This window comes from Triturus cristatus, chromosome 9 (genome assembly GCF_964204655.1).
Source record: "Triturus cristatus chromosome 9, aTriCri1.1, whole genome shotgun sequence".
In the NCBI taxonomy this organism is placed as follows: Eukaryota; Metazoa; Chordata; class Amphibia; order Caudata; family Salamandridae; genus Triturus; species Triturus cristatus.
The window spans coordinates 1,026,177,341-1,026,190,188 of NC_140592.1; the positions used below are offsets into that span (position 1 = coordinate 1,026,177,341).

A 12,848-nucleotide genomic window follows, 5' to 3' on the forward strand; every position below is an offset into this window, starting at 1 on the left:
CTGCATTGGCATGGGCAGTCCCTTTGGGAAGCTGGCCTGTCTTATTAGTTTCAGGACCTAACTCCCAAGGCTCCTCTCCTTGTCTTATAGTGTCCTTGTCCCATTTTTCGATTTTGGGTTTTGAGGTGCATACCTCTGCAAATTCTAACTTAGCCAGGGCTAGGCCCAGCTTACCCACAGAGGTTACCCACAACTTGAGCAACCCCACCATGACCAATAAGGTCAGGGGGCCTGACTTGCTATTTGGCAGGGGGTTAGGCCACCATGCCAAGGATAGGGCTGCCATGAAGGCTAACACCCAGCAGAGGCTGCTGACTGCTGTCAGTGCCCAGAACCACACCTTTAGCTCCTGACTGGCAAGTGAGGGGGCTATCTTATAGGTCTCTTTGGGTCCTGGCTGTTGGTCTGTTTGAGGGTGGGGGTCACTACTCTTTGTAGGGAGCACCCTTTCTCCACCCTTTGTTCTGCCATCTGAGGAGCCACTAACTCAGACTGGACAGTTGCCTGACTAGTCATGTCTTGTTGTTGGTTAGGGGGGGCTGTACCAGTGCCATTGTTTGGGTCTTCCCTTACTGGGATAGAATCTCCCTGGCCCTCTGGAACTGTGGCTAACAGTTGCCCACCTTTCCTAATCGGTTTCTTCTCACTCTTTTGGGGCTCAGCTGCACTGACTGCAGGTTGAGCACCCACCGGTTCTTTGGGTGAGGCCTGGCATTGGGCCAGCACCTCTCTTTGGTTCAGTTCCACCACTAAGTGATCATTCCCCAAGAGACAATCAAGGGGGAGGTTTTAACTGACTATCACTTTTCTCCATCTAAGGGATCCAGCTGTGGCTAGGGGCACTATAGCCTCAGGCCTAACAGTGACTCCCCCTGGGACAGTTCTCACCCTTCTTGTTTCCCCTGGGACATATTGGTGTGGGAAAACCAACCTGTCATGCACCACAGTGTGACTGGCACAGGTATCTCTCAGGGCAGTGGCTGGGATTCCATTCACCAGTAGGTGGTGGAAGTGTCTACTCCCCTCTGGGATCTCCAGCTTGCTTCTTGGGCCCATTCCCCAGTTGAAAGCTAGGAGGACTTCCTCATCTGAGGACCCTCCCTCCCAAGCTACACTGGCAACCCCTGGGGCTACACTATTCACCCCTGGAGCTGTACTAGGGATTTTGTTTTTAGGACAGCTAGAGTCCTTGGTGTGGTGTCCAGACTTCTGACAGTTGTAACACCATATTCTGTTGGGATCCCAATTCCTACCTTGGTACCCTGGTTTAGTTTGTGAGGTGTCTTGGGGCCCACCCTCCTGGACAGGTTTTTGGGGGGCTACCTGGGACTCCTTACTTTTATCCGCAATGGGTTCACTCTCTTTCTTTTGGGGAGGCTTTGGGACCCCTTTGTTTTGGTCACCCCCAGTGGACGTCCTAGTTACCCTAGTCTTGACCCAGTGGTCTGCCTTCTTTCCCAATTCTTGGGGAGAAATTAGACCTAGGTATACCAAATGCTGATGCAACTTTTCATTTGTGCAGTTACTTAAAATATGTTCCTTCATGAATAAATTGTACAAACCAGTAAAATCCTGCACACCATGTCCAGCTAACCAACCATCCAGTGTCTTCACTGAGAAATCTACAAAATCAATCCAGGACTGGGTCTGGGTTTTGTGAGCCCCCCTGAATCTAATTCTATACTCCTCAGTGGTGAATCCAAATCCCTCAATCAGAGCTTTCTTCATGAGGTCTTAGGATCCTGCCTCTGGCCCAGAAAGGGTCAGAAGCCTGTCTCTGCAGTTACCAGAGAACAGTTCCCACAGGAGTGCCCCCCAGAGAGGTTTCTTTACTTTTCTGATATCACAAGCCCTCTCAAAGGCTGTGAACCATTTGGTGATATCCTCGCCTTCCTCAAATTTAGGGACAATCCCTTTGGGGATTTTAAGATCAGAAGTTTCCTCCCTATCCTTGTTTTTATTATTGCTGCCACCATTGATGGGTGCTAACCCCATCTCTCTCCTTTCTTTTTCTAGAGCCAGGAACCTGGACTCTAGCTCTACTCTTTTGGTCAGCCTTGCTAAAAGGCTGTCCTCTTCACTGATGGGTCCCCCAGTGTTCTCTCTGGGACCAGAGCACCTGTGTGGTCTCTAGGTGCCCAGATGCTAATCCTTGGGTTGGAGGGTATGGGTGCCCTCTCCTCCCTAGGGAACAGCATGGGGGGGTTATTATCCACCTCCTCTGCTTCTCTTTCCTCATCTGACTGGCCATCACCATGTTCAGATGGGTGGTCCTTAGCATACTCAGCCAAGAGCTCCTGGAGCCCTAGTTTGGTTGGATGCAGGCCCATTTGTAAATTTTTAAGTTTGCATAAGGACCTCAATTCCTTGAAAGACAAGTGTAAGTAAGGTGTGAGGTCGAGCTCCTCCACCAGGTCCATGTTATTATCACGAATAGCTGGGTTTGTTTGAGACATTCTAACCTGACAGTTCTAACCCTCTACCCTGACTATAGTGACTTTTATTTTTCTAAAATTCTAATGGGACTTAAGCAAGGCCCTAGCAAGACTTTTAGTAATTTTGGAAAAGACCAATCGGAATTCTAAAGACAATTTTTAAGAGTTCTGTCGTGTGATCAGATGGTAACCAATTAGTCCAACAAATGCAAGTTTGCATCCCACCGCTGATCCACCAATGTGAGAAAGTGGCTCTGTATATACTGTTCCTTAATAGGTACAGGGTGTACAGAGTCCACAGACCCCAAGGGTTTAACAGAGGTTAAAGTTCGATATAACCTTACTCTCCAAAGTGGTAACCTGGTCGAGCAGTAAGGCAGTATCAGAGGACAGTGTAAAGCATTTGTTGTACACACTCAGTCAGCAAATGGTTCCACACACTCAATAACTGAACTCTAGGCCAATGGTTTGTATATAAAAAAATATATATGCTTGTTTTATTTTAGAACCAACACTTGGAATTAAAATATACTTTCTCGACAGGAGATGTTTCATAAAAATACTTTTGTATATGCAATAGACTTTTTAGTAAACAGTTACAAGTAGTTGCAGTAGGCAACTCTATTTCTAAACACAATATATTGAGCTCAATGATAAATTCAAGTTATATGCAACAGATTACTCTTTAGATTACTTTTGTAATTCCAGGCCTGGATCCTAGATCCAGTCCTGGGTCAGTTCTCAGAATCAGCTGTTGAAAGTCGACTTTGGTACTGTAGTGATTTTTAACTAATATTTAGCTATTTCAAAAGTTAGCACTTAGAAAATATTTCAGAGCAAACAATCAATGATTCCCTATGGAAGGAAATGTAGGTTACAGGTATAGTAGGTTCTCGTTACTTTTGTAATCCAGTACTGGGTGTCTAGACTCAGTACTGGGACCTTTATCCAAAACAGGTAAGTAATTACGTTTTCAGATGTTGTACGATTTTTGATGAATATTTAGAAATTGCAGAAATCAACACTTAGAAGAAATTTCACAGAAAAGCAGTCAATGGTTTCCTATGGAAGAAAAATGAGTTAAAGGTAAGTATAGTTGTGGGTACTTTTCAGAGTCAGTGCTGGGCACCAAGATCCAGCACTGGGAGCTCACCTAAGAGCAGGTGACTTCCCTGGCAGGTAGACACACAGGTGTTAGCAGTAAAGGGGAACTGTAAAGGAGAAGCTGCCTTTGAAGGGTAAATAGTGAACACTTGTGATAGGGGCTGCTCTATTGTTTTAAATAGACAGGCTGGCACTCGGGAAGGAGAGCGGAAACCAGTTGTCAAACTGGTTTTGCAGGGGTGTATAGTCTTCTTGATAGTCAAACCTCTGGGTTTGGCTAGGGAGCTCTGTACGCCAAGAGAGGCGTTCTGCCATGTTTGAAGTGGGCAGAATGGTGCATCCTAGGAAAGCCAGATGTCTGGAAGTGGTCATCAGGAAGGAGGGAACCTAGTAGCCCATTGGCTACCACCCGCAGCCTCCCCGAAGGCATTTTCTGAACATAAAAAGGACACCCCAGCCCCCAGATCTCAAATATTGTTAGACTAGAGAGGCACACCAAAGAAGGACTGTCCTGTTTCACCAAGGATGTGGTCAAGCGAGACTGCACTGACTTGGACTGCACATGCTGAACCTGGCGGCTAGCATAGGGGGAAGAGACTGTGCCTTCTGTGCTGTGCTCTTTAAGTCGTCTCTGGTGCCCAGCTGAAGCAAGATACCCCAAGAGTCAGGGTTGGCTGACCCTCCTGTCTGCACCACAAGGTCACCACAGCTGAAGAAGACTGCTGAGGCAAGTTTGTAGCCCAGATTGTCGCATCACTGCCACTTGCCACCGTGCACAACCAGAGACCAGGACCCATTGCTCAGGGTTGCTCCAGAGTATGCTGGACCTGGGAGAGTCGTCGGAGTGCAGGTTGTTCGCCAGGAGGGCAAATTATTTATGGAAAGATTCTGCTGTAGCCGCAATAACGGGCAACTGGTAGCCTGGTGGCGAATAGAATTCTGTCAGAACCAAAAGGACTTTGAGGGACGTTGAACCCTGTGGACAGAGCTGCCGAGGAGTAGCCGCAGAAAGACCCCTGTCAACCTTATCGCATCCACAGCATCCTTGAGCATCTTCGGCATCCTGTATCCCTAGCATCAGGACCATTTCCATAGAATCCTACAGCAAGAAGATAAGTGTGTGGAACTGACTGAAGATTGCGTCCTCCTCTAAAGCAACTGTTTTTGAGGAACTTGCTGATCCCCTTGACTGGCTCCCTGCCGGATTTGGTCCCCTAAAGTAACTGGAAGTAACCTAATTGATACTTACCTCAGTTGTCCTTGAGGTCCTGATGAATGCCATACACCTCCTTGTAGGGTCATTAGGAAAGACAGAAACATGTTGACCCTATTATCGCATAAAGGGTGAAATTGTATCCCCTGTCTCTGCTTTTTTAATTGTGCTCATCGGGGACCGTGATTAAAGCTTCGATATTGTCCACCAAGAGGCATTTTTAAATCACCTTTTACTGTTTCTCACTATGCTGTGTATACCATCACCTACACCACACTGCTCACATTTGGATATACCTTTAGGTAGCATCCAAGAGTTCCTGTCCAGTTTTGTAAGAGTTGTAGCCGGCACCACTCTTTGTGGTGTGAAGAGGAACCCGGTGATGAAGGATGCCACCTTTGCAAGCGAGAGAGTTTTTTGTTCTTAAAACAGAGCTTTTCTTTCTGACTTCTTCCTTTCCCCCGGAGGCTTACAGAGGATATGGGTTTCCCTGTAGTAGATTGCCTTGAGCAGACCCCCTACATCTTGCGTGTGTTTTAATGGTTACTGGGAGCTATACAGTTGGTGTCTTTCAAATGCTCCCTTTTGGTCCTTTTTTGTGTGAGCCTAATGCTGGCAATGCCACAAAGTCCCATCCAATGGCTGTGGTGGATTTTGAGTGGAGAGGGGTAACTGACCCTAAAAAGATAGTTGTGCCGCCTGCCATCCCATTGGAGTGTCTACTGGGCAGTGATCTGTAAACCTCTTCTTTGGCAGAAGTGGAGAAAAGAACCCATGCAGCAATGCTGGGTCTTCCTGACTGGGGTTGTGTAACAACAAGACCACAGAGGGCCCAGACAGAAAGTCAAGGGATCCTTGAGCTGAAATAATGGACCAGGTCCCTAGAGCCAAGAGAAGGGCAGGAAGGCTGGCAACCCATCTTCCAAAGTTCCACAGGACCAAAAGGAGCCCAACCCTCAGGGGAAAGGCTTGGTACCTAAAGGAGGAACTGTTTTCCTAGGTGAAATGCCAGATTTTGATAAACTCCAGGGAGCAGAGGATCCCTCCACGGACCTGAATAATGGACAGAGATCACACCCTACGCTTTTGGACCTGAAACGGTTGGCTCTCCAACAGCAACAAGGGCACACAAGTGGTACCCATAAGGTATACTGGAAAGAGAGACTCCCTACAGTGAGGCATGGGACTGCAGACCAGGAGCAAACAGAAGGTTGGTGTTTTTCCCGCAGTACAGAAAGTTTCTCCTTAACATGGCCCATGAACCTCCCCCTAGGTCAACAACTGGGGCAGACCAAGACATGATAGAGGTTGGTCAATAACTATTACTGGCCCCAGATGTCTGAGACAGTAAAGGAGTTTTGTCGCTCCTTTGTCACTTGTCAGGCCAGAGGCAAGGCAGGGGGCAAGCCAAGAGCTCCCCCAACACCACTTCCAAGGTTGGGAATTGACATTGTTGGTCCCCTAGACCTCCCCGTGCTGCCTCAGAGAATAGATTTATCTTGATGGTAGTGGACCATGCCAACGGATATCCAGAGGCTATTCCCCTTAGGATAGCCAATCTTGCTGCAGTGGTTAGTGTCCTTCCTCAAATTTTTTGGGAGGGTGTGCGGGGGGGCAGAGGAGGGTAGGTGCCCTAAGGTGTTAGAGGCACACATTTTATATCTGCCTATCTGAAAGCCATGTGGGGAGTGTGATGTTACTTACAAGTTCACCACCCCCTACAATCTCCAAAGAAATGGTTTAGTTGAAAGGTTCAACAAGACCATAAAAGGCATGATCCAGGACTTGCCCAAAAAGTTCAGGAGGAGATGGGATGTTCTCCTCCAATGCCTGCTATTCGCCTAAAGTGTGATTCCCCAAAAATGAGATGACGTTAGTCCCTTTGAACTACTCTTTGGACACCCTGTAAGAGATCCCCTAAGCTTGGTCAGAGAGGGTTGGGAAAGACCCCTCAAGGGACCTCTGCAGAACATAGTGGACTATGTGCTTGGCCTTCGCTCCAGAATGGCTGAGTACATGAAGAAGGCAAATATGAATTGGGTGGCCAGCTAGGAGCTTGTGAAGCACTGGTATGACCAAAAGTCCTCAATGGTGGAATCCCAGCCAGGACATTTGGTGTGGGCCTTGGAGTCTGTAGCAGCCATGGTATTGCAAAACAAATGACTTGGCCATACCCAATCTTGGAGGAAAAGGTGGGAGTCTCCTACTTGGTAGACTCAGGTGCCTCCAGGAACCCTCATAAGGTCATCCACGGATACATGCTTTAGCTACACTATGATAAGGCAGATATCACCATGCTGATGGTGACAGATGGGGAGAGGAAGAGGAGAGACAACCTCTTCTAGACCTCTTATCTTCCAAAGCCCAAAATGGTATTGTGTAAGAAGTGATTCTTCCCTCCACACTGACAGACCAGCAACACATGGACTGCTATCCATTGTGGAGTTAGTTTACTGGGCTTTTCTGTCGGACCCCAGGTCTGACAACACGGTGTACGCGTGATGTGGACAGCTGTGACAACTTGACTACCAAATGCAAAATATACAGGATGTCTGACCAGGTCAAGGCCAGCATTAAGGCTGAGGTTGCAAAGATGTTGAAGTTGGGGGTATTAGAGCCCTCTACTTGTCCATGGACCCGCCCAGTGGTACTGGTGCCCAATCCCAAAGAAGGCAAGCCTGAAATGACGTTGTGTGTGTACTACAGAGGCCTAAATGAAGTCACCAACATGGATTCCCACCCCATACCAAGAGCTGATGAGCTCATTGATAGGTTGAGGGCAGCTAAATGAATGAACACCTTTGACCTGACTTTAGGTTATTGGCAGCTAGTCCTCATCCCAGGAGCTAAGGAGAGGTCTGCTTTTTCTACACCCAAAGGCCACTTTCAATTTAAAGTTATGCCTTTTGGGTTGACAAAGGCTCCTGCCACCTGCCAGAAGTTGGTGAATAGGTTACTGTCAGGTCTGAAAAGTTTCACTGCAGCTTATGTTGATGATATAGCTGCATTCATTACCACCTGGGAGGGTCACATTGTCCACCTCAGTAAGTGGTTCAGGCCCTGCACCAAGCAGTCCTGACTATCAAAGCAAAGAAGTGCCATATAGGGCAAGGCTTTGTTGTGTACTTGCGCCACCCTGTGGATAGAGGCCATGTACTACCTCTTCAACCCAAGATCCCTAAAAATCGGGCCTGGGAAGCTCCAAAGACTCAGACCCAAGCCAGAGCCATTCTTGGACTGACTGGGTATGGCAGGAGATTTGTGATGGGTTATGGTACAATAGTGGCACCACTAACTAACTGAACTTACCTCCAAGAAGCAACCCAGAAGCATTATCTGGACTAAGTAGTATCAAAAGGCTTTTGACACATTCCAGAAAGCTCTCTGCTCACAACTTGTCCTGAAGGCACCTGACTTCAGTAAGGAATTCATTGTTCAGACAAATGCCTCTGAACATGAGATTGGAGCAGTGCTGTCACAAGTAAAAGATCTGGGCCAGAATCATCCAGTTGCATTCATTAGCAGGAAACGCCTTCCCAGAGAGCAGGGTTAAAGTGCCATATAGAGGTAAGCCTTTGCTATGGTTTGGTCCCTGAAGAAGTTGAGACTATACTTTTTTGGGACTTACCTCAGGGTTCAAACTGACCACAGGGCTCTCAGATGGCTGATGAAGATGAAAGGAGAGAACACCAAGTTTTTGAGGTGGTCCAATTCACTACAGGGTATGGACTTTACAGTAGGAACACAAACCTGTGACCAACTATTCCAATGCAGATGGCCTTTCCAGGTTCTTCTACTTAAATTATTAAAACTACCAGGATAAGGGTTCGTTTCTTATCACATTTTGTCTGGAGGGGGGCCATGCAAAGAAATGCCTCTTTTGTATGGTCACCACCAAAGTTTGGACTTTGGATGCTGCTGATTTTTCGACTCCGAGTGCACTGAGGCCTGCTATTCAGACCTCAATGTCTGTGCCCTGACCTTAAAGTGTTTGTTTGATCGGCATATATACAAATGACATATCTTACTTATAAGTCCTGAGTATATGGTACCATGGGGTGGACGTTAGAGGTTCGCCCCAGGGACAACAGCACTGGTTGTGCCACCCTGCGGGTGAGTTGTAAAACATGGCTCCTACTCTGCGACTGCAGACTGGTAGGGCAGTTTTAAACTGCTAACTCGACTTTGCCATTTAACGTAATGGCAAAGCCAAATCCTCTCCTTTTAATATATGTAAGTCACTGTGAAGCTAGGTCAAGTGAGCCCTAAGGCAGAGTGCTCTATTTTAAGAAATGTAATGTGTTTTTTCCTGTTCTAACAGTAGAAACCCGCCATTGCCATTTTTACTGTGGAAAAGGCTAGTAACCCCGTATGCGTGTGCAGAGATGCAGGCTGCCACAACAGTCCTGCTAATTTCTGACTGGGGTTACTAAAGTTGATAATGTAAGGTATCAAACAACTCCGGCTCGACATTAAGCTCGACTTGATGCCCACGTTGGAATGAATGTAATTTGTTGCAGCGTGCAACTTTTACCAAGTAACCACTTTGTGCATGTAAACGATTGCACACAGTGTCTGTCCTTGAGACCGCTTTCAGTCCTCCTGGGGAGACATGCAAACGACTCCCAGGTAAGGAAACAATGGAAGCTTGCACAGGAGGGAGGTGTTACCTCTCCCTGGCAGGAAGCCACACTGTGATTAGCCCAAAAGGCAAGCTTGATAGGAGAAGCCTCCTTTGAAGGGCAAATGGTAAACACTTGGGAGAGGGGCAGCGCTATTATAGAGGTAGACAGGCTGGCACTTGGGAAGGCGAGAAAAAACCATTGGCCAAACCGTTTTTCCAGGGGTGTGTCTCCCCCTTGGTAGCCACATCTCTGGGTTGGGCTAGGGAGTGCTGTACGCCAGGAGAGGGGTTCTGCTATGATGGAAGTGGCCAGAATGGTGCATCCTGGGATAGCCAGATGCCACACTTTGCAGGAAGTGGTCATTAGGAGGGATGGGTACCTGGTAGGCCATTGGCTACCAACCGCATCCTACCCTGAGGGCATTGTCTGAGGATAAAAAGGTTACCCCTGGAACTCAGATCTTGTTGGACTGGAGAAGAGGACCAAAGGATTGCCCTGGTGCACCAAGGACACGGCGTAGAAAGGCTGCACTGACATGGACTGCACTTGCTGAACCTGGTGGCTAGCAAAGGAGAAGGTACTGTTCCTACTCAGTCCTGCTTTTGGAGAAGTCTTTTTGGAGCCCAGCAGAAACAAGAGACTACAAGGGTCAATTGACTGAACTCCTGTTCACAGCGCAAGATCACAACAGGTGACTAAACCTGCTGGAACAAGTTGATATCCCAGATCTTCGTATCGCCCCCACTTGCCGGTGTGCAGCACTAGAGATGAGGACCCGATGCACAAAGTTGCACCCGAGTCTGCTGAGCCCGGGAGAGTTGCGGGAGTGCAACCTGGTCACCCAGAAAGCAAGTTCTCATCCAAGGAAGGATTCTGCTATAATCTCAATACTTGGCGGTTGGTAGCCTAGTGGCAACTGGACTTCAGCCAGGACCAAGAAGACTTCGAGGACGTTGACCCCTGTGGCTAGGACGGCCGCATCAATTTCATGGGGCGAGGAGTAGCTGCAGAAAGACTCCCTATCAACTGCATCACATCTACAGCATCCTTGATCATCTTCAGCATCTCGTATCTCTTACAGCAGGACCACTTCCAGAGAAACCTATAGCAAAGTGATAAAAGTGCCTGGAACTGACTGAAGACTGCTTCTCCCGCCAAGATAACTGTTTCTAAGGACCTTATAAATGTTGTATCTCCGGAACTCTCCGTAGGATCTTTATCGTTTTGCTCTCTAAAAATACATACAATCTACTCTTACAAATTGGTGTCAGTTTTATTGAGTGTCTTGTGTATTTCTTCAATCGTTTCGATGCCGTTTTAAATGCTTAACATTTGCTCCTTTGTGTAAGCCTTACTGCTCAGAGCCACAGCTACCCTAGGTGGAGCTAAGGGTTTTACAAAGGAAACCTATTGGTCCTGAATGGGTTGGTAAGTGTTACATTGTGAGGTTTCACAATAACACTATAGTATACACCACCTGTTCCGCAGTCCTGAAATGGCTAAGGAAGATATTATGGATGATCCCACACCCAGCACAGAGGACTGTGATCCATGCCCTGGTTACGTCAATATTGGATTACAGAAATGTCCTATATCTGGGAGCCAATAAACTAACCATCCAGAAGCAACAGCTGGTGCAAAATGCAGCAGCTAGACTTCTTTTTCGTCTGCCAAAGTCCTTCTCTATCTTGGAGATTCTTCGGGACTTACACTGGCTGATGGTGCCGAATCGGGTGAAATTCAAGGCTCTGTGCTATATGTTTAGAATCAAAACTGGCACGGCCTCTAAATACCTAAAGAACCTGGTCCAACGTTACCATCCCTCTCACCCCCTCCGCTCTGCCCAACATATCCGGTTTGTTGTTCCAAAAGTCAAACTTGCCTGTATGAGAGGCCAGTCATTCTCATACTTGGGACCGACTTTATGGAACTACTTACCCGCCCCTTTGCGAAATGAGACCCCTTTTTGCGCCTTTTGCAAGGGTTTGAAAACCTGTCTGTTTTAACTTCAGTCTTCCCTCGCTCTTCCTTCTCTCTGTACTGTCCTATCAGGCGTGGTGCCTGGAAACCCCTTGGGGTAGCTGCGCGCCCTACAAATCTTAATGATAATAATATTCTTCCATCACTTTTTATTCTCTCTGCATGGATATAAATAAGTTGTTTAAGTGGCTAGGAGACCTGTTGTGCTACAGAACACTATGAGATTCATGTTGTCTCTTTCTCTGTATTGGTTTCTCTGGCTTTATTTCACCATTTTCCCTTTACTTTTCCGATTTGTCTTCACTTTGTAGTTCTTTCACTCACTTGTTCTCTTTTTCCATGTCTATCATCTCTTTTCTTCTGAATTTCTGAGATTATTATCACTTTGTCCTAGTAACTCTTATTTATTTCCTTGTAGATAATGACTTGGTTCTGGGCTGTGGTCTCTAGTTTCACTCAAGAAGAACTTGCTCGGCTGCTGCAGTTCACAACTGGATCTTCCCAGCTGCCTCCTGGAGGGTTTGCAGCCCTTTGTCCATCCTTCCAGATTATCGCATCCCCCACTCACAGCTCCCTGCCAATGGCACACACGTGGTAAGTACCACGCTTCCTGTGTAAATCCTCAGCTCACATTTGATGTCATACATTTCAGTCACAAGTAAAACCTTAGAGTACTGCCAATACAGTACATAGTTTCCGTGTTCCAATGATTATTTTGCAGTGTCTCTGTATTGTTTCAGACTCATCCTTTAGTACATCCATCTGCACCAAGTGAAGTAGGACATGGTTACACACTGGTTTAGTGCAATTTATCAAAAGTCAGTGCAAAACATCATGGAGACATAGGCCGTTGACCAAAACTGTAGAATTACTGTATTACTTGCTTGTGAATCATGTGCCTAATGTAAGACAATATTTGTAGCATGTGTAGCTGTAGATCGCATGCTTTGCTCACTCCTGCCATATAATATTTGGTGTAGACATTTCACATTTTTCTTTTTGAGTAAAATCTTTGAGTTTCACGGTGACTCATGATTTCCCCCCCCCCCCCCTTACACCTCCAATGCACAAGGACAAAGACTCCATTTTAAGATTTGGTGTTGAACACAAGTCAGATGTGGTTCTTTATCCACTAAGAGATCTACACCTTCATTTGTGGAGATTAAGCAGCGCACAGTTGACTGCGTTTGATCTATTACGCAAGGTTGTAGATGTCATCCTATAAGCCAGGCGTCCCTCTCCAAAATCCATTTACGCCATGCATTGGGAAAAAATTGTGGCCTGGTGTGGAGTCCGCAGCACAAACCTTTTACAACCAAATTGTCCGATGTTTTATTGTTGGTTTGATCTTGGGCCCAGTAAGGTCTTGCAGTGGACACTATTTAAGGTTATTTGTATGTCCTTTTGGCCTTCATACATTTGCCAGACTAGCCATCCTTGTTTAAATCCCCTGTTATGCGGTTCAATAAAGGTTTGATACACATGTTCCCT

The 12,848-nt window shown here is 46.8% G+C and overlaps 1 protein-coding gene across 9 annotated transcripts in view; it reads left to right on the forward strand.

Moving 5' to 3' along the window:
• The window catches only part of AREL1 (apoptosis resistant E3 ubiquitin protein ligase 1), a 632,176-nt gene that overhangs the window by 543,875 nt on the left and 75,453 nt on the right, over positions 1-12,848 (forward strand). For all 9 annotated transcript variants that reach the window (XM_085626755.1, XM_085626750.1, XM_085626754.1 and 6 more), the window contains one exon: positions 11,776-11,951. In XM_085626755.1, the coding sequence (XP_085482881.1) occupies positions 11,776-11,951 (176 nt within the window). The remainder of the gene's footprint in view (positions 1-11,775; positions 11,952-12,848) is intronic.